The 22,598-nt window shown below is 39.7% G+C and overlaps 1 protein-coding gene across 1 annotated transcript in view; it reads right to left on the bottom strand.

The window, feature by feature from the left end:
* LOC308077337 (uncharacterized protein) overlaps positions 1–22,598 on the bottom strand; it is a 396,397-nt gene that overhangs the window by 14,137 nt on the left and 359,662 nt on the right. The window contains exons 47-52 of the mRNA XM_080417984.1: positions 15,311–15,412; positions 14,932–15,034; positions 13,037–13,091; positions 12,453–12,499; positions 10,769–10,839; positions 601–951 (exon numbers count right to left, since the gene is read on the bottom strand). Of these exons, the coding sequence (XP_080274110.1) occupies positions 601–951; positions 10,769–10,839; positions 12,453–12,499; positions 13,037–13,091; positions 14,932–15,034; positions 15,311–15,412 (729 nt within the window). The remainder of the gene's footprint in view (positions 1–600; positions 952–10,768; positions 10,840–12,452; positions 12,500–13,036; positions 13,092–14,931; positions 15,035–15,310; positions 15,413–22,598) is intronic.

Below are 22,598 nucleotides of genomic sequence, written 5' to 3'. Positions count from 1 at the left end.
TTTTTTCTTCTTCTTTTTTCTTCATCCCAAAAGTGGGGGGGATATCCCCCGCCCCCAATGGAACTGAATATGTTCAACCCTCCCACTGCATCCCTGATAATGTAGTTACTAGTTACTTTGCCGATTTGTACAATCATACATTAGCCACTAAAGCCCTATTTAATACTTTGGTTATTTAAAAATAGGGGATCTACAAGCCCACTTCGCATAAAGACGTGATGAATTAATGCGACATTACTTTGGTACTGTAAATATATTTTGATGACAATCTTGTGTACTCGATTTTTATATGTTGGTATTGCTACTTTTACTTAAGTAAAAAACAAACCAAAATAAAAAGTGAGGATAATGTGAGTGTACTTGCTTGCCAGTGAGCAACACAACTCTGTGAATTATAATACATTACGATCCTTGCAAGAAATGTCTGTGATTGTCATATATCAAATAACTACCTGTTTAATGTCCAATATTTTCATGTTAAAGCTGTGTTTGTGTTTTATAGTAAAACAAGAAGTTAGAGTCATGTCAAATTTTAAATAATTTCAATTTTTCGTTTTTTGTGTCTTTCCAGTTGAAGTTCAAAGAGGTCAGTGATCTTACATTTGGTCCAAAGATTGAGGTTCTTTATTCGACACAGACCCATAGCATGATGATCCTCTGCTTGTCCCAGACCCATAGCCAGAGTATGATGATCCTCTGCTTGTCCCAGACCCATATCCAGAGTATGATGATCCTCTGCTTGTCCCAGACCCATAGCCAGAGTATGATGATCCTCTGCTTGACCCAGACCCATAGCCAGAGGATGATGATCCTCTGCTTGTCCCAGACCCATAGCCAGAGTATGATGATCCTCTGCTTGTCCCAGACCCATAGCCAGAGGATGATGATCCTCTGCTTGTCCCAGACCCATATCCAGAGTATGATGATCCTCTGCTTGTCCCAGCATGTCCTCTGAAATCAAACAAATGTTTCTTCAATGATTCTGAATAAGAAAAGTACATAAGTATGTACGAACAGTACGTGTGTGTGTGTGTGTGTGTGTGTGTGTGTGTGTGTGTGTGTGTGTGTGTGTGTGTGTGGACAGCTCATTGTGGGATACAGCTCCCACTTGTGGGAGTTGTAGTCTACTCATCCCTGTAGTGCAGTGTCTACCCAGCCTGATCTCCAGAGAATACCGTAACATTGCACGGATCCAGTGCACTTCATTCCGTGGATAGTTGCCTAGAAACCCCGAAATTGCGTGCATATGTACGGCGAGTCCCACGGTGGGCGTAACCAGTCGCAACCCGGAAAAACCCGGAAGCAGAGCAGTCCCCACAAAAAAAATTACGATTCTGTGCCTATCGGTACATAACTCAAACGGCGCTGAGTAGGCACAGGCGAACGTCACACCGTTCAGGACGGCAACTCGGTCGCCTTAGCTCCCTCGGTGGTCCTTCACGGGGTGACAGTTCGCCTGTGACTGCGCGCCTCCGAAATGGTTTTGTCACAAAGGGAGCGCCGTACATATGCACGCAATTTGGGGGTTCCGAGGCGACTATCCACGGAATGAAGTGCACTCGTTCCGTGCAATGTTACGGTAATCTCTGGAGATCGGGTTGGTCTACCACACACTACATGGACCAATTACATTATCAACCATTCAAGTACACTTGGAAACACATTTTAATGATTCATTTTTTCCCTTTTATCAGTCTGAGAAAACAAAGCCACCAGTGACTGATTAACAATCTCTACTTCGTTTACCTAGAGATTATGTAACCATAACCCGCAGTTATTGGGGTTAATGCAATTGTTTTGTTGTAAATAAAGAAATCATGTACGTCTGCAAAGTAGCTAGTAACTAAAGCTGTCAAATAATCACACCGGCCCTCATTTATCAACGGAGCGTAAAAAACGGCTTATATTTTTACGCTCTCATTACACCAACGTCGAAGACACATTTATCAACGAATCCTATAAAGCCAATCCTAGCGTACATTTGGTCGGAGCTTTGATAAATCTCACGTCTGAAAATGAGCGTCATTTAAATAACACCCCCTTAAATATTCTCAAAACGCCCCGATTTTACAACATGAAGAACCAGAATACGACCAAACAAAGCATAGAAAGCCAATAAGAAAGAGTTTTGCCGGTTCGCCACCTGTCAAGTCACACACACACACACACACACACACACACACACACACACACACACACACACACACACACACACACACACACACACACACACACACACACACACACACACACACACACACACACACACACACACACACACACACACACACACACACACATTAGGGTCTCCCATTAATGAAATGGATTGTTGTGAAATTTTATTTTGGGGCAACATTTTCTTTTTTGCTTTTCTTTAGACTACCCCAATTGCTGAAAAAGGCAAATCCGAATAGGGCAACGGTGACCAAATATGCTATAACTTGAGAATGCTCACTCTTATCTTCATCAAATTTGTCAGAATGTAATTTACATAAAGAAATACTGAAATATAGTCCTTTAAACATACCTTTAGTTTAGGCGGAAATTGTACTTTTGTAGTGAGGACTCCTCTACTTTCCCTCATTTAGAAAAACAACATACATTTATGTCAAATAAGCTGTTACTGCATAGCCTAAGATGCTATTAAACAATAACCAGTGGTTGTGTGGAGAGAGCTAGTACAGTTTTATTGCAAATTAGACTTCTTTAGACATACCCCTAATCACAGTATTCCATTTGTGTAATGCTTCTCTGTATTGAGGCCTGCAATTCTCAACAAAATGAATTAATCTATGCACCTTTGGTTTGGATGTGTATATACAAAAGTTCTTACTACTGAAATCATAAATTCATATTTCCATGAATTAATGACATGGCTTCATTTTGCCCCTGCCACACACAGCAATCATGTGTGAGTGTGATTGAATATGGTGCTGTACTTTGCTCACATACATAATTGCCTCAACATTGCCCCAAAATCACAACAATAGATATTCAGGGAGGGTTAAACAATGCCAACTGAGAAGGAATTTGACTTTTAATTTGATTTGGACTTTTATTTGGCATATATAAAGTACAAAAAGTAAAGTGTTATTCCAACATAAAAATAATAGGCGGGTGCATATATGAAAAAAAGCACCGTACCCTAAAAAATTTGAACAAAAGGTTTCTCAACAGTTTTTTTTGGGTGTCTTCCATAAATGTCCTGAATAACATACTAAAAGTTTACCAAAGTTTGACCACTTTTAAGGTGTTATTTTCAAGATGGCGTCCAAGATGGCCAAAAAAACATTAAAATAGCTTAATTCCTTCATTATCTATCCTAGACAAGTACGTTTTGTGTATAATCCCATGTTTTGGGGGCCTGGGAATCCATTGGACTTGTCCAAATTGCAGAGATACAATTAGATCATTGTGAAATCCAATATTTTGTGACTATTAAAACACTCTGAAATGGTCACCCGTTTAACTAATTATATAATTAATCTCCAACTACTAATATTTCTTTTTTACTGGAACAAGGCCTCAAGATATTATATATCCTCAAAACACAACAAAACTAATAGTCACAATTTGCAGTAATTCAGAAGGTGGTGGCAGAGAATATTGTCAGTTGATAGATAATATTGTTTTCAATATTGAAAGGTTTTGGATAGCTCTGTGGATCAAATTTAGCCCAAACTAAATTCATCTTTGACTACTTACACCCCACCCCCAAAAAATTTCTTGCATTATGAACCAATCTCTCTGCACCCCTCCCCTTACCCACCCAACTTCATAACTCCTCCCCTACATACACGAGAATATTTATTTTTCTCATGGACAAGCGCAGTGTCATCTTGTAGACACAATATTTTGAAAAACATTAAATCGATGTTTTAACACATTAGGAAGGCAATCAGTGCGAGTGTGCAAAGAGGGGTGGGGGACACCCAGTTTGGGAACCAGACACCTTTACAAACAAATTGGTGAAGACATTTCTCGATAAGGAATTTCTTCCAAGATTTGTGTAATATTCCCAGTCTATCACATTGTGCCATGTTTTTTACAAATGTCACAGTACCACCCAGTACTAATTAATTTATTCCTTATTGGCATCACAATAAATCTTGAAAGCTTCAACAGCATGTGAATTACATGTATAGGTGATGAATTCACCAATCCTGGGCATTATGGCATGTAGAAAAGGGAGAAATGTCAAATGACATTGTTAAATATGCTTATAACCAATTGCTTTAATATATAATTGTACTTATAATCACTTGACTATAATTTATATATGCTAATTGGATTCCTAGATCACCAAAACATTGGGTTAGGCACCAAAATTACTTGTGTAGGGCAAATAATGAAGGAGTAATGGTCTTTTAAGGAACTGGTGGCAGCCATCTTGGAAATTTGACATTTCTAATTATCAGATTTTGGTAAACTTTTGATATGTTATTAAGTACACCTGATACTACAATAAACCATTGAGAAACCTTTTGTTACGGGGCCAGGCTGCCAGCATGGCTCCGTTTTGATATTGGCATTATTCTGTTTCTTCTTCTGCCGTTTTTACCAGTTCTGGCTGAACCGTGCATACGCTTTTTACGAAACTTGGCCATATGATAGATGGTCATGAAAAACTATCAAGAAATAAATCTCACAATCTTTCGTCAAAAGGTGGCGCTATAGCACTCAACTCAATCTCAATCTGACTTTTGACCTCTGACCTTTAGATCTCCCACCATTTTGAATTATATGAAAAACAGTTCAAACCTATCTCCTCCTGGGATTTTTGAGTAATCTGCACAAAACGTTTTACACATGAACTTTGGACCTATGCCGACAAAACGGTGGGAGCGGAGTGAAAAAATTTAGCTTTAACCCTCTAAGACCCAGTGATCCCTTTTGGAAACAATTATATTTTATAAAGAAAGATGTTTAAATCTTTTTTTTTTCTGTTATTTTTTCACCTCTAAATGCTCATTGGGTCCTATTGTTTAGTCTTACAATGCCATTGGCCAGGATATCTGCATATAAATACCCCCCACAGAGCCAGGAATCATCACAACTTGAAAAATCTCTGTTGGAACAGATCTCTTTTTTCTCTGGAAGATATTCCTCACAAAAACGTAAGTAATATGCCTGTAATATTTTTTTTGTTGAACATTACAATGTCTAGAACATGTACATATGTTATTATTGTGAAATATATGTCCCAAATTAGAAATTAAAGCATGATTCATACTTGTGTCTTTTTGGAATCGTTGGGCCCTCTTGGTTGCAAAAAATACAAGGGCAGGCCTAATGTTCACCTGCTACTGTTCAGCCTTATATATAGTTTTCACAATAGATTTAAACAGTTATATGTGTATTTCCCCCACTTTGCATTACTATATATATATATATATATATATATATATATATATATATATATATATATATATATATATATATATATATAAACATTGTTTTAACAGTCAGAACCATACAAGCTGGTTCCTTTGTTCACAAAAACTGAATTGTTTGCTTTGAGCAGTAAGCCTCAGAAAATGTCCACCCAAACTTTCTCTCTCCCCCTAAACAATACATATTCAACCATAGTTTAACCAATATATTCCCTTGTTATTTCTCAGTATGTTTAATTTGCTTTCGATACTACAAGGACAGTGGGACCACTTTGGTACTTGTTGGGGGTTGTGGGGGTTGTTCATTATTCATTCAAGGTGTGGTGGGTACTTAGGGGCAATGGAATGATGCCCACTTAGCGGCAATCATCATCACACAATAGGTTTGCCAGACAGTATTGTATGACTTGTGAAATGTTGTTTGTAAGCACTACTAAATGTACTAATGGTCTTTATTTCATTTCAGAATGCCACAACAACAGAAAGGGCCTCGCTTCTCAGCAAGGGATGTTCTGGATATCGTGATGAACGGAGAGAGTGATGTTGACATAGACATCAATGAGACTGATGAAGAGTCAGATGAAGAGGACTGTGGCATGGGGTCCAAAGAAAACCAACCACCCAGTGAACCACCCAGTGAACCCACTGACCGCCCAGCAGACATTCAGCCGCCCCAACTGACCAAACCCGCTCAGCGCCGTGATTCAAGATATCAGTGGCTGAAAAAGGACTTCATCAGCCCTAATACAGACTTTTCTGGCCCACCTCTGACCTCTGAAGATATGAGTTCTCTCCAAACACCACTGCAGTACTTCCGCCAGTTTGTGTCCAAAGACATGATTGACTCTCTCACAACGAACACAAACATTTACAGCCTTCAAATAAAAGGAACATCAGTCAACACAAGTCCAAAAGAAATTGAGCAAATGTTGGGGATGTATCTGAGAATGGGCCTTTCTCCAATGAATGGATGGCGGATGTACTGGGAAGCAGACACACGAAACACGGCTGTAGCTGATGTGATGTGAAATCAGTGAGTTGGTCAGACAGTATTGTGTGATCACTGACAATGGTTAGGTTTCTTTACTACATATATTGTACAGATTTTTATTTTGTTGTTCTTTTAATAAAATTGATTTAAAAATATGGCTTATTGGTGTTATTATTCATAATGTATACTGTTCTGAGGCCAAATATTATTAATAATTGATCTGAGGCCAAATAATAAACCATATAAATGAATCCTTAAGTTGTTTTAGTGAAGTAATTATACATTTGCCATGTTATCCTTAAAAATGGCCTATAGGAAATTTTGCTACCTGATGGACCCAACGTTTCCATATGGAAACATTTGCATAAAAACTTACCAAAACATAAAAAATAAAAAAACATTATATTTTCCTCTCCTAAGTACTCCTATAAGACCATCTGAAAGGTTTTTTTTTTTTTTTTGCAAGTAGAAATATATCCGGGTCTTACAGGGTTAATGAGCCAATGAATATTGCAGTTTTATGACAATTATTCATCTGCCCCTAACACATACATGCAGACTCACATTTCTTTGAAACTTTGCAGAAATGTAGAGGGTCATTCCAAATATCACTGAAAACAATCTTACTCCAATTGGTCAAATTTGCTATAGCAATTTTTTTTAAATGCAAACTTTAATGAATTAAATACCAAGGCCCTCATTGGAAACAAGTCCGCAAGGACTTTTATGAACGGACCTGTTAGACAAAGTATTTTAAATGTAAATGTCACGGGGTAACCCGTGCCCTATATACACACATCTGACAGCATTGAAAGTTATGCAAGGACTAATGGTTTTAAACTTGTGTATTGATAATGAAATGTTCACTGATTGTTTGCTGGTTGTCTCTCCTACACTGCTGGTGGCAATCCCCTTGATTGGGAAGGTGCCAAGTGCGGTGGAGGAGGGGTGTTTCATATGCTTTAGGAGTAGGCCTATTGTGTTTATTTAAACTATCATTGAGTCTTTACCCCAACTTATATTTGTTTAATTGTAACGCATCATTAGGAATGTTTAGGTTACTTTTATACTGTGGCACGGGGGAAGCTCTGGGAGTATTTATGGAAGTATTTGGAATTGTTGCTAATTGGTTCTGTGTCCTGTGGTAGGATCCACTCCCTATTTAATGGAGGCTGCAGGGACAGACAGGTAGGTTAGTTAGATATGGGCAGAAACACAGGTAACATCCCTGAGGGAGAGCTACAGGGCCTTGTGTGATCAAGGTTAAGCCTGAAGAGAGCTTTTATCCAGTTGGGTCTTGTTTATACGTGTTTGCCTTAAGTGCTTATTTATTGTTCTCATTGCTTTATTTGTGACTTTTAGGCCAGTATTATTGTTGCTAATGTGTGTATTCTTGCACTGGAGTTCAATGGAGTTGGGCGAAATAAAAACAAAACAAAATGCATCTCTGACTGTCTTTGGAGCCTTGGCCGTTCGAGCCTTTTCACATGTGGTGTCAGAAGAAAAGAAAAGACAATCCAGAATGCCTTCCAAAAACCATCACCAGCAGCAGCGAGCCTCGTCCTTGAAGGAAGAGGGTGCCACAGGGGGAGCCATCGAGGAAGGTTTCCAGCCCAAGGTGGACACAACCACTTCCAGAGAGGCGGGTTTGGCCACGAGGAAGCTTGATAACGAGTGGAACGAACAGATGTTCAAAGTTCTCAACCACCAGATCACCCGGCTCCAGTGGACAGTGAGGCAACCAGGGCGCAGCCAAGTGCGCATGCTGGGGCAGCAGAGCCTGTCGGTGGCAGCGACGGGTCGGCGGTGGCAGCAGAAAGGGCGCCAGCACCGGTGCCACTGGGAGAACCGAAGTGGGTGGGTGGAAGAACATGAGCACACATTCGCCATTGGGTCCTTTCCATTATGGGGAATGGGTCAGTGAACTGTGGAGTGGACTTCCCTTTCCAGAACGCCACAAAGGGCGTCTTCAGAAGGGGGGGAAATGTCACGGGGTAACCCGTGCCCTATATACACACATCTGACAGCATTGAAAGTTATGCAAGGACTAATGGTTTTAAACTTGTGTATTGATAATGAAATGTTCACTGATTGTTTGCTGGTTGTCTCTCCTACACTGCTGGTGGCAATCCCCTTGATTGGGAAGGTGCCAAGTGCGGTGGAGGAGGGGTGTTTCATATGCTTTAGGAGTAGGCCTATTGTGTTTATTTAAACTATCATTGAGTCTTTACCCCAAGTTAAATTTGTTTAATTGTAACGCATCATTAGGAATGTTTAGGTTACTTTTATACTGTGGCACGGGGGAAGCTCTGGGAGTATTTATGGAAGTATTTGGAATTGTTGCTAATTGGTTCTGTGTCCTGTGGTAGGATCCACTCCCTATTTAATGGAGGCTGCAGGGACAGACAGGTAGGTTAGTTAGATATGGGCAGAAACACAGGTAACATCCCTGAGGGAGAGCTACAGGGCCTTGTGTGATCAAGGTTAAGCCTGAAGAGAGCTTTTATCCAGTTGGGTCTTGTTTATACGTGTTTGCCTTAAGTGCTTATTTATTGTTCTCATTGCTTTATTTGTGACTTTTAGGCCAGTATTATTGTTGCTAATGTGTATATTCTTGCACTGGAGTTCAATGGAGTTGGGCGAAATAAAAACAAAACAAAATGCATCTCTGACTGTCTTTGGAGCCTTGGCCGTTCGAGCCTTTTCACAGTAACTGTGCTGTTTTACATTTTTTTTGCCTAATAAAATATTCAATCAATCAATCAAAACAGGCAAAAGTCATGCCTCGTTTGGCCGACAGCCATTAAACCTGCTTACACATGTGCCTTGACTCATGAGGAACACATGTATTACGTTGACCAGTAAGCTCCGACCTTAGATTGTCCGCAATTTTGAGCAGTTTGAAAACACTTAAACCCAGAATTTGTTCAGCTATTTGCGTTAAACTGTATCATCTGTGTAATCTATTTTTTCACAGTTTCTGTCCGTTGGCCCAATGGCTTCTCGCTTGAGAGCGTGCTTTAAAACCTCAAGGTTGCCAGTTCAAGCCTCACTTGATGCAGACTTCATTTAAGTTGCATTGCACACACAACATGATTGTGTCAATTGATGCATGTGCAATTGTTAAAGATAACCTGAAATGCTTATTTGAGAGGGTATGTTTTTACAATGTATGACATACTTCATTCTGAAAATAGACGATCTACATTCTCAAAACCTTTCAGATAGCAACGTGTTTCTGAGCTTGTAGATCGGCTGCTTTTGTTTCCGAGGAGACATACATTTTCTCTATTGGTAAATGGTTTGTGAACGAGTGATCTTAGTGTTAGTGAAACAGGGGCTTGTTTCATGACAGAAGGCAAGAGTTTATTATCTTCAACAGACAACCCCAGCCTGGACAAAGCTATAGCATAGTGTTGCAGCCTGTCAATCCGAAGTCTCTCTCTCTCGCTCTCGCTCTCGCTCTCGCTCGCTCTCTCTCTCTCTCTCTCTCTCTCTCTCTCTCGTATTATTGCTGCTTGCAACTATATTTCTAAAAATGTTTTGGGTCATACCATATTTGTACCCGCCTATAATGTTGTATTTCCAGAGAAGGGGTATGTCTAAAGAAGTCTAATTTGCAATAAAACTGTACTAGATCTCTCCACGCAACCACTGCTTATTGTTTAATAGCATCTTAGGCTTTGCAGTAACAGTTTAAGAATAGCCAAAAAACAACAATCCATTTCATTAAGGGAAGACCCTAAAGATAAGAAAAAACATGGTTGTGTTTTGTTCTAACTCGGGAAGGGGTATCTCAAACTAAGCTTTTTTGAGGACTTGCTACAGGACTATACTGTAAATTTGTAGACCTCACTGTCCATGAAAAGATGGTCAGGAGTCCCGAAAAGGCTCTCGCAGAAGCGCTCGTATATTTTGAAAATAGCAGATCTACAAGCTCACAACGGGTCGCATCACGACGCGTTGTGAGCTTGTAGATCTGCTGTTTTCAAATAGCCAATGCAGCCAGATCCGCAAGCTTAACCGAATGACTGTTAAAGCAGTTTGTTTAAAGGAGTTTATAAAATGTTATATTTTCACAGGGATTATTTATTAGCGTGTTAGATAATACATTTAGGAGTGGATATATGTGTCCAGATGCCTGTCAGACAGTTAGACAATGCTGCTCCGCAGGTCTAGGATGGAATAAACGGGCGCAGCCAACGTCAACAACTGCTATCGACCAGACGTGAGATCTCAGCGTACCGTAGGCTGAAACCAACGTCAGGATATATTGATAAATGCCGAAAGTTGCGGTGATCTCGCCGTACGCCCATTATTTGGTCTACACCGCGTTGATAAATGAGGGCCACTGTACAGGAGTAGAAGTATCACAATTCCGTACCCAGTACCCATCCTCATCAGCTTCTCCTTCAGCTCAGACCTCTTCTCATCCATCAGGTGTCTGTATTCATCCTGTATGTCACAAATCAACAGACAATGACAGTCAAACTACAAAAACAGACTGTTCCAGGGTTAGTTCAGATTTTTGCACTGAAAGCTGTAAGAAATACTTGCCATTAATGTAGTGGTTGCAAAGGTATTAATTGATTGCCCCAGTTCCGGTGATTTGGTGGGGCCACTCATTAAAAACAAATGAATAAAAAAAACTAGTGTCATTTGTATTGTTGACTTATTTCTACCATATAGTGCAGGTTTTGTTCAACTTTGACCCCTCTGTCACATGGTACTATTTTTTGTGTCCAGAATCACTGCGCTGCTGCAGCATACTCTCTCAAAACAAGGTGCACTGCCAGTGTTGCCATGTTTGATTATTATAAGCGACTTGTTAACCGATGAAGACGAGTTGTGAGCTTGTAGATCGTCTATTTTCATTTTATATATATATATATATATATATATATATATATATATATATATATATATATATATATAGGGCATGTGGCCTATTAGTCACTTGCTTTGGACTTGTTTTCATAGACCTGGCTGCTTATTTCTCTCGCAATTTGGCAACACTGGCAGTGCACCTTGTTTTGAGAGAGTATGCTGCAGCAGCGCAGTGATTCTGGACAAAAAAAATAGAACCATGTGACGGAGGGGTCAAAGTTGAACAAAACCTGCACTATATGGTAGAAATAGGTCATCAATACGAATGACGCCAGTTTTTTTGATTGACTTATTTTTAATGAGTGGCCCCCACCAAATCACCAGAACTACTTCATATTAATCAGAACCGGACCAGAACTCTGACCACGGGACTCAGGCAATCAATTAATACCTTGGCAACCACTACATTAATGGCAAGTATTTCCTACAGCTTTCAGTCAAAAAATCGGAACTAACCCTTTAACATTGGTTGGAATTAACTTTTACTTCCTGTATTTCAAAATAAAAGACGGAACAGATCGGGGCCTCACTAGGTATAAGTGAACAGTTTAATATAAGTAGAACACTATTAACCACATGAACCCTAGCTTCCCTATTCTGGAGCAAACATTCTGCAGAAATACCTTACAAAGCATTGTGACGCTTGTAGATCTGCTATTTCCGGTGAAGAGATTTGGTGCAGAGGGAAAAGGGTAGGCAAAGGGACCAAGAATAGACCCCTGAGGGACCCCGTTCAATTTAAGTAAATGGGTTTACATTGTTGATGAAGCTCTGAGGATACTTGACATTTTTCCTGTTTTTTAACAATTTCTAGTTTTAAATTTCTCCACATTATACTGTAGTCATTGTGGAGATTAACAATGACTATATTATAGTCATTCATAGTTAATCTCCATGTGTACTGTGGTCCTACTGGTTGGTCAGGGTGTTCAGAGGGGAGGAGAACTGGAGGAGATAATGTGAACCTCTGTGTACGTTGTGCTCTCCTGGTCAAACTGTCTGTCTGTCTGTCTGTCTGTCTGTCTGTCTGTCTGCTAAAAATAAACATCTGTAAACGTCATATGTACTGCATTGTATTGTATGTATTTGTGAATCAAAAATAAACTGAAATTGAAAAAAAAAGGGAAAAAGAAAAGTAAAAACTAAATAGATTCAGATGTTAAATGCCAAACTATGATTACCTTGTCACCAGGAGGAAGAGGAGGTGTTGATGTCTGACTCATGGACTCTACAGAAGAACAACAAACAAACATTCATTACACATATAGAAGACATGAGGTCTGATACATTGTTTTATGACTGTACATAAATATCACACATTGTTTTATGACTGTACATAAATATCACCGTAAACTCAATTAAAGGGGTTCTAGGCAACTTCAGAGATCAAAAAAAGAACATCAACAACAACATGAGATACACAGTATAGAGACTAGTATGTGCCGTGTCGGATCGGAATTAATCGGAATCGGATCTGTTTTGATGCTGCCTGATCGGAATCGGATCGCAAAAACCTTGATCGCAGCAGCTCAAAAAAAAAGAGAGGATATAACGATACCTGAAGCTGCTGGACAATGAGTGATGTAATGTAATGTAATGTAGGTATATTATATATTTTGTAATAAAATGGTGCATTTATCGTGTGTTTATGGCATTGTTCATGTTTATGAACGAACGTATAGATAAAGTTGGATTTTGAGAGAGCGAGAGAGAGAGAGAGAGAGTGTGTGTGTGTGTGTGTGTGTGTGTGTGGCTAGAATCTTACCCATACTGTTCAGCCTCTTCCCCCACAGCTCACCCCTCAGTTTCCAGTATTCCTCCTGTATTTCACACATCAACAGACAATGGCCAGGTTTCCCAAAGAAATCGTGCATAGGCAGTTAACACATTGATTGCCAAGATCGCATCGATGCGTTCTTTCAAATCCATCGCTTGAGTGCCAGCATTCAAAAGAACACATTGATGCGTTCTTTTGAATTTTCATTGTTTAATCTGTGATCGCACGGCTGTGTTTATTTCTCATCAGCACTTTCGTTTTCCACTTACGTCACACTCACCCGGAGCCGGATGTAAAAAAATAAAACATTTCCGGGTCACATTGTTTTTCTCCGGTCATTTTCGTCCAGAATAGGGAAAAACACGTTTTTTCACACGGTATAAAAAACGAATGGACAGCTCAACTTCTATTTTCTTTGGTCCGGGTGACTAACAGTCATCGTCTTCGTGTATCACATCGTTTTCAGGCCGATCAGCGGGTCAGGGATTGTCGAAAACATAACATCCGGTGAATGACAGGATATGACGTGGGCCTGTTTGGGAAGGGGCGAGCGAGGTGATCAATGTGTGGATTTGCTGCTCTCTACTGGTGGAACTGTCGTATGTGCTTAACACCACAATCAGAGAATTTATTTGAATGAAAAATTACAAAACAAAAAAAAAAAAAAACACGCAAATTGCTGGCACAGGGGTGAGTACATTATGAATAAACTCTGGCAGTCAATATGTTAAGTGCGGTCCTTACGAAGGCTCCGCTACGAAGGCTGGCTTACGTTACGGGTGTTTCCCAAAACCGCACGTAAGCGCCTCTCTAAACACCGGCTACGCAGTACCTTAAGCATGCACGTAAGGTCGGAGCTGTCCTATCAATCGATGCCAGACTAACCGATTGTTCCACAGAGTTTGGCTGTAAGAAGTGGGATTGTACTCGGCCCATCAATAAAATAATGCTGAAAATGAACACGCTTTAAGCGCTGTTGGTAACTGTGACTGCACAATACCCTTCTTTTAATTTTAAACTCTATGACTTCGTCTTTCTATATCAATGTAGGCTATAATATCAAGATAGACAGTGGTATATTGTGGACGTTTTAACTAATGGAGCGCAACATCAGGCGCGTGTGCACACGCTTGCGCATACACGTGAGCGATCGCCAAAGGCTGGGTGCTCACACTGAGCTTGTAGATCTGCTAGTTTCAGTGAAGAGATTTAGTGTAGAGGGGGAAAAAAAGGGACCAAGAATAGACCCCTGAGGGACCTAACCCCATTCGATTTAAGTATATAGGGTTTAAATGGTTAATAAAGCTGATCTACAAGCTCACATCGTGTCACTTCACAACACGTTGTGAGCTTGTATATCTCCTATGTTCACTACTTATGAGTGACACTCTTGTATGATGAAATAGGGCATTAATGTATGAAAATATACATCATTTACAAAAAAATAAATAAAATGTAAACATGGATATGAGGTTTCTGCCCGACAGCAACGATAACCACATTAACCCTTTATACATAGTTGAACGGGGTCCCCCAGGGCTCTGTACTAGGCCTGATGCTTTATTCTCTCAACACCAAATCTGTTTGCCTAAAATAGCTGATCTATAAGATCTCAGCGGGTTGCATGGTGATGCATTGTAAGCTTGTAGATCGGCTATTTTAGTCTAATGTTCACCTCAGAATAAGGACGCTAGGGTTAATTTGGTTACCTGTCATCCCTATTCTGGACAAATTTTTGAACATTTTGAAACCTTTATTTTATTGATTATTTTTTTAATGTCACTGAAAGATGAACAGTTAAATAGTTAGGATCGCTACATTGTAGTTCATGTATTCATTAGAACAGGGAAATACATGTCATGGAGAAAATATTATGTTCTTACCTCGCTGTTAGCTGACTCATACATGTTCCTCTCTAGGTTCAGAGCATCAGTCACCAGGTCATTAATGTCCTCAGCTGGGTCTCCTGTTGACATGTCCTTTACACTGCTCACCAACACACAGAGAATGAAGTCAGACATCAGACTCAACTCATCATTCAATCCTCCTATAATTCCACAAAGTTCTGTGAGGTAGGGTGGTGTGAGGGTGGTGACGCGTGCGGTGTATGTGTGGAAACCGCTAATCTATTGGCTCGACACCATTAGACACAATGTCACAGAGTAAACAAGCTAATGCAATCAGCTAACCTGGCCTTAAGGTGGACTGACTTAAGGTAGAACAGTAATTATTTTGCCTGCTTTCTGTGTGATGAACACTCACAGCCAGCGGACATTGGAGTCACGGTCGTCCTGTGTGTAGTCTTTATGCCAAGACTTCCTCTTGTCTGCTGCAGAGAGAGGGAGGGCTGTGATGGAGTCACAGCTGAGAGAAAGACAATCATAGAAATGAGACATAGAAAGAGGAGGGAGAAACAATGTGGAACACATTATTATGATGGTGTGTGTGTGTGTGTGTGTGTGTGTGCGTGCGTGCGTGCGTGCGTGTGCATGCGTGTGGTAGCCCTTTGTAGTGTAAACTAGAAAATATTGTTCCTTGCAGAAACAATGTGGGCTCGCTTTAAAGCCAAAAAACTGTAGTTATAAATAGTACAAATTCAGTTTGACTCGGTATCTCTGTCTTTGTGTTGTGTGTGGGTGCAGACTTGCCTCCGGTTGATCACATCGGGAGCACCTGTTATCATTCTCCTAATTGTCATCAGTTACAAACCTGCTTGCATAGCTGATGGTAGTAAGGGGTATAGGGGCGCTAGTGATAGGTGTGGGGTGCTCCCCCCTGGCTCCAGTGAGCTTGTAGATTAGCTATCTCCGATGGTTTACAGTGTGTGTGTGTGTGTGTGTGTGTGTGTGTGTGTGTGTGTGTGTGTGTGTGTGTGTGTGTGTGTGTGTGTGTGTGTGTGTGTGTGTGTGTGTGTGTGTGTGTGTGTGTGTGTGGGGGTGGTAGTTTTGGAGCTTGAAATACACACACGTTTTAGCATCAAAATATACTTTGAGTACCAAAGTAAAAGTACTTAAATGTTCAGAAAATAGCAGATCTACAAGCTCATCACGCATCACATTGTAGATCGGCTTTTCTTTTGTATAGTTTGTATGACAGAGGGGGGTATGTCATGTGGGGTGGCGGTAGAGTATGGGGTTTATGCAAGTCTGTGTGTGTGTGTGTGTGTGTGTGTGTGTGTGTGGGGGGGGGGGGGGGGGGAGGGGTTTGGAGCTTACAGTGTACAAACATTTTAGCATCAAAATATACTTTGAGTACCAAAGTAAAAGTACTTAATTTATTTTTAGAAAATAGCCGATCTACAAGCTCATAACGCGTCACATTGTAGATCGGCTGTATGTGGTTACTGTAGGTTTTGTATTAATGATAAAATCTGCAAAGTAACAAGTGACTAAAGCTGTCAAATGTTGTCATTGTGTGGAGTAGAAGTAACACAAATGGAAAGGAAAGTAAAAGTACCTCAAAAAAGAAACTGTGCATGGTAAGCACTTGCATAGTACTTGAGTAAATATACTTAGTTACTTTCCAGCACCACTGAGCAGCCAATGACTGACAAGTTAGCTAACACCAGGTGTACTGATTGTTAGAGTGCTAGAGTGAAGAGAGACATGGGTTTATGTTAATGGTCTGTAGTGGATAAAATTCATATAACAGTCATTGTGGTATTGATTAATTGTATTAGTAAGAATGTATTAGTAGATGCAACAATCATCACCTGTTCTTACTTGTTAAACTCCTCTCCCTTACAAACAGTCGACTCATGCAAACCTATTTCAAACATACTGACTCTGGGTGAGTCAGTTATAGAATAGAGCCTATGTAAGGAGTGACCATCTGTTGTTACCTCTTGTGTACTTCTCCTGATTGTATAAATATGTGTAAGACATTGGTGTTAGAAGAGTGATGGGGGAAGCCCTGGAGGGAGACACTAGTCTCTCTCTGCTGTGATGAGATCTACAATAAACATGGAGTTTGGTTCCTGACAACTGAGTCCTGCATCTTCCTGATCTGTTTATTTTACATAAAGTAACATGTAAAAGCTGCCATTACAATTGGCGCTGCGAGCAGGGTGGATGCTTTGCTGTTATAGCAAACACTCCACTTAGAATCTTAAGAAGATGGGAGCAAAACCGAGCAGAAAGAAAATGCAGCGACAACTTGACGACCAACAGAAGGCCTTGGAAGATCAACGTGACAAAGCGAAGAGAATGCAACAACAACTCAATGACCAGCGTGACAAAGCTAAGAGGGCTGCAACGCTACAGCAAGAACAACTCAACGACCAACGGAAAGAAGTGACATTACTGCGAGAACACCTTGACAGAACTATGGTGACATTAGCAGATCTACAAGCCAATACTTCTCCTGATGACTACAATGTGAGGCAGAAGGAGCCAAACTGCAGGAGAGACACACAACTGACTGCTACTACACCCAAGGAACACCCAGATGTCACAGCGACGCTCTGTCCAAGTAACCTATTCCCATTAATTCCATATCCAAACCCTCATCCCCGTCCGGGGGCTGGGGCACAGCAAGCAGAGATAGATGCGTACTCTGCAACAGTACATGTTCAGCGAAACTGGACACCTGATGAATTCAATGACATTGTGAAGGACCTTCCAAACCCCAGAATTGATTGAACGCTGGTGTGAGGCTGTGTTAGATTTGATTGAGATGTACGAGCCATCGGCAAGAGAGCTGGAATTAGTATTTCACAAAGTCTTTGGATTAAGGTGGCTACGTCTCAGGGGAAACTTTGATGTGACTGGAGAAAGAGATGACATCATCACTGGACAGCTGCAGAATCGAGATGGTCTTTTTGACAGGGTGAAAGCAGCTTTTCCAGTACACACTGATTGGCCGAAAATTCACAGCACTAAGCAATGGGCTGATGAAACCTGTGACGCCTACAGAAATAGAATGGAGGACTGCTTTCAGAAGCATTGTGGTGTGACACTAGCCAACCCGGCTTACAGTGACTTGTTAAAAACTGCCGTGATCAATGGCTTGCACCCGTCCATCCATAACCGGGTTATGACTTCCTGTATTGGATGGGAAAGTCGGAACCTCACTGAGGTGTGGGGACATGCACAGCACGCTGAGAGGCACATGCTCTCACAAGAAGACGGGAGGAAGAAGAAATTGGAAAGAGCACAGTTGATGTTCTATGAGAACCAACGGCAGCCACCACAGGGGAAACAACAGCAGCAGCAACCAAATCAGGAGTCACATAGGAAGAAAAGGAGCCGTGAATGGAGGCAAAGAAGAGGAGGAAACAGTGAGCCATATGACATAGCGGTCTTATGTCATTACTGTGCCTCAGATGACCACATGGAGAGGGAGTGTCCTGTCAAAAGGAGGGCATGGCTGCACCAGCAGCACCCAGACCAGGATCACGAACAATATGGGGCAGGGTCTGTTCCATGCAAGTAGGGGCCAGGTGGAAATGCTGTGGCCAACTATCCACAACGGGGTGGACCACATCCACTGCCTTGCCCCACGTCGGGCTCCGCGGACTCCTTGGCAAGATGGACCAGGTGAAAATGTTAATACAACAGGCACCAATCTACTACATGCGGAGCAGGCCACACACATAAAAGGTTCATGTCCTGAGTTAAAACGGTTTAATTTACTTTGCAAGTTCTATTCATTGTCATGCTAAAAATAGGGTAAATAGTTGATAAAATGAATTTATTTGAGATAACCTCCTTAAAAAATTGCAGTACAGTCCAATCCAAAATTGAAAATTATATTCTACTAAGTTAATGTAAGAAAAATATTGTTTAATGGTACTTCCTTAAAAATCGCAGTCAATCCGATCCAAAATTGAAAATTATATTCTACTAAATTAATGTAAGAAACATATTGTTTAATGGTACTTCCTTAAAAATCGCAGTACAATCCGATCCAAAATTGAGAATTATATTCTACTAATTAATGTAAGAACAATATTGTTTAATGGTGCAGGTAATATGCCTAAAAGAAAAGACAATAATGTCTTAGAACTTGAGTAAGTCAGTATTGTAATCTATTTCCACACACATGATATAGTTCACTCATCAGTCTGGTTCCCCCACTTTCTTTCCTCTCCCCAGAATAGCTGACAGGGGGGAAGGGGGGTGGCAGGTGATAGGGGCCGTGTGTGTCTGTGTGTGAGTGAGATAGACCAAACACTGAAACAGGAATACATTTGAGTTTTAAAATATATCAAAGTAATTATTCAAAATGTAGTGTTTCAAGGCACTCAATCAATAATGTGATACGGGTAATTTATGATGGCCTTTTTACAAGGAAGTTAAAACAGATTTTATTTGTCTCCAGTCCACTTATTCTGCTAGATAAATGTTAAGTAAAACTCGGATTAAAATAAACACACGTGTAGACAAATTCCCATGTGGCAAGAAATTTTACATAATTCTATATTTTTTATTCCATGTAGTGAAAATGCCCGAGTGAAGAAAATTCCATGCTGTGTTGATAATGCCATACGTGATGAAAAATCCATTCGGTAGCAAATTCCACGTGTTGATATAATTTAAAATAAAAGAACTAAAAAATGTAATAATAATCCGTAGGCTAGAACTTATGGTTATCAAGCAAATTGTTACAGCAATTTTTGAGTGATTGATGAAGATAGTATAAAGACAGGTTAAACTGTACCTCGGTTGAGTATTACATTTTACTGTATAGCAAAAAGTTTGTGTGCAGCTTTCCGGATCATGGGTCCGGTCGATGGTTTCTGCAGAACCATTGGTCAGTCCATTATTCTATGAAAGTTACTCACAAACTATGGGGGGTAAGGGAACATTTATTTCCGACCATTATTTGACCATTGGTCAGTCCATTATTTCCTGAAAGTTACTTTTTATTAAGGGAACATTTTTATTAAAATTGACCGGTGACAGGCCGAGATAGTTCTATTTTTCAAAGGGTCAATTACCTGCCTGATGGGTACTTTTGGGTCTTAACTAGCTACTAAATAGGTAATACAATAAAGCTATGAGGTTTGTAGTGTGGAACTACACCACCATAATAGTATTTAAAAGAAGCAATGGCAATCTTTCCCAAAAATGGCAGATCTGCAAGCTGCAGATCAGATATAACATTTCTACATAAGAAGTGAAGTGTGGGGGAAAAAATGGTTATTGGTGTTGACTTTCTCTGCAACCATTACTGTAGAATTGTTGAATACACTGTTTGAGGATACGTGACCAGTAGCATATGCGCAATGCTTGCTTGTCACTGCCATCACACGTGTATCTAACAATACAGTTTTGTTTTGAATATTTGTACATGATTGCATCCTGTCATTCTATGAATTTTCTCTATTTTTATAGGACATAAATACTTTATATTTATGCCCTAAGGGGTCAAATGTAGTGGATAAAATTCATATAACAGTCATTGTGGTATTGATTAATTGTATTAGTAAGAATGTATTAGTAGATGCAACAATCATCACCTGTTCTTACTTGTTAAACTCCTCTCCCTTACAAACAGTCGACTCATGCAAACCTATTTCAAACATACTGACTCTGGGTGAGTCAGTTATAGAATAGAGCCTATGTAAGGAGTGACCATCTGTTGTTACCTCTTGTGTACTTCTCCTGATTGTATAAATATGTGTAAGACATTGGTGTTAGAAGAGTGATGGGGGAAGCCCTGGAGGGAGACACTAGTCTCTCTCTGCTGTGATGAGATCTACAATAAACATGGAGTTTGGTTCCTGACAACTGAGTCCTGCATCTTCCTGATCTGTTTATTTTACATAAAGTAACATGTAAAAGCTGCCATTACAGGTCTTAACTTAAAATGTATACATCACACAGCTTAGACCTTTGGATTAAATTGGAGACCCGACCCAGGTGCACCCCTCCATTCCTAAACCCCCCCACTCCTATACCCCCCCATTCCGAAAACCCCCCCCCCCCACTCCTACACCCCCCCACTCCTAATTTTTGTTTCGGAATGGGGGGGTGTAGGAGTGGGGGGGTTTTGAAAACTTGGAATAAACCCTGCCATTCCGAAAAATAGATATAAATCCTATCTATTTTTTTTGTGGGGGGGTGCATATGGGGCACCCCCCCACCCCCCCACCATTTTTTTTTATTTTTTTTTTTTTATAATTTTTTTTTTTATAAAAAAATAATTTGTGGACTGAAAAAAAAAAAAGTTAAAAAAAAAGTTTTTTAAAGTTTTTTATTTTTAATTTTTTTATTAAAAAATAATTTGTGGACCCGCCAAGTTGGTTTGCTTCCACAATCCATAATGATGCAGAGATATACATCTTATCTATCTAACTTTTTTTTTTTGTGGGGGGGTGCATATGGGGCACCCCCCCCCCCTGCAAAAATAAATAAAATAAAAAAGAAGTTAAAAAAAAAAAGAAATTAAGTTTTTTTATTTAATTTTTTTTTATTAAAAAGAATGTGGACTGAAAAAAAAAGAAAAAGTTAAAAAAAATAGTATTTAAAAAAAAAAAAAATTATAAAAAAAAAAATTGTGGACTGAAGTTGGTTTGCTTCCACAATCCATAATGATGCAGAGATATAAGTCTTATCTATCTAACTTTTTTTTTTGCGGGGGGGTGCATATGGGGCACCCCCCCCCCCCGCAAAAAATAAATAAAAATAAAATAAAGTTAAAAAAAATATCTTTTTAACGTTTTTTTTATTTTATTTTTTTATTCAAAAATAATTTGTGGACTCACATGATTCACTTGAGCTTTTTTCTTTTTTTTTTTTTTATAAAAAAATAATTTGTGGACTGAAAAAAAAAAAAGTTAAAAAAAAAGTTTTTTAAAGTTTTTTATTTTTAATTTTTTTATTAAAAAATAATTTGTGGACCCGCCAAGTTGGTTTGCTTCCACAATCCATAATGATGCAGAGATATACATCTTATCTATCTAACTTTTTTTTTTTTGTGGGGGGGTGCATATGGGGCACCCCCCCCCCCCTGCAAAAATAAATAAAATAAAAAAGAAGTAAAAAAAATAAAAAATAGTATTTTTAAAGTTTTTTTTTATTAAAAAAAAAATTGTGGCCTGAAGTTGGTTTGCTTCCACAATCCATAATGATGCAGAGATATAAATCTTATCTATCTAACTTTTTTTTTTGCGGGGGGGTGCATATGGGGCACCCCCCCCCCCCCCCCGCAAAAATCTTTTTAACGTTTTTTTTATTTTATTTTTTTATTCAAAAATAATTTGTGGACTCACATGATTCACTTGAGCTGAGCCCTGATTCAATCAGATCTACATCCTCTTCTTGCATGAAATTCTTGGACGTCGGCCAGCCAGAGGCGGGCCCCGGACTGGGATGCAAGTCAAAAAATATTTTTAAAAAAAACAAATAATAATAATATATTTTTTTTTTTATTAGAAACGGGTGAAACATAGGAAAGGCCGCCACTCTATCAGTCATGAATTAATTTTCTCCCCCATACCGACCCGCCGACGTAGTCGATCCTTCATGGCACCAACGTCAATTTCCGATCCATCGACCATATCTGCAGTATTCTGGCGCGGCTGTTCTAAATCTATCTAGATATC

This window comes from Gymnoscopelus braueri, assembly GCF_963280865.1.
Source record: "Gymnoscopelus braueri genome assembly, chromosome: 21".
NCBI lineage: Eukaryota > Metazoa > Chordata > Actinopteri > Myctophiformes > Myctophidae > Gymnoscopelus > Gymnoscopelus braueri.
This window is presented reverse-complemented; position numbering and strand designations above follow the sequence as displayed.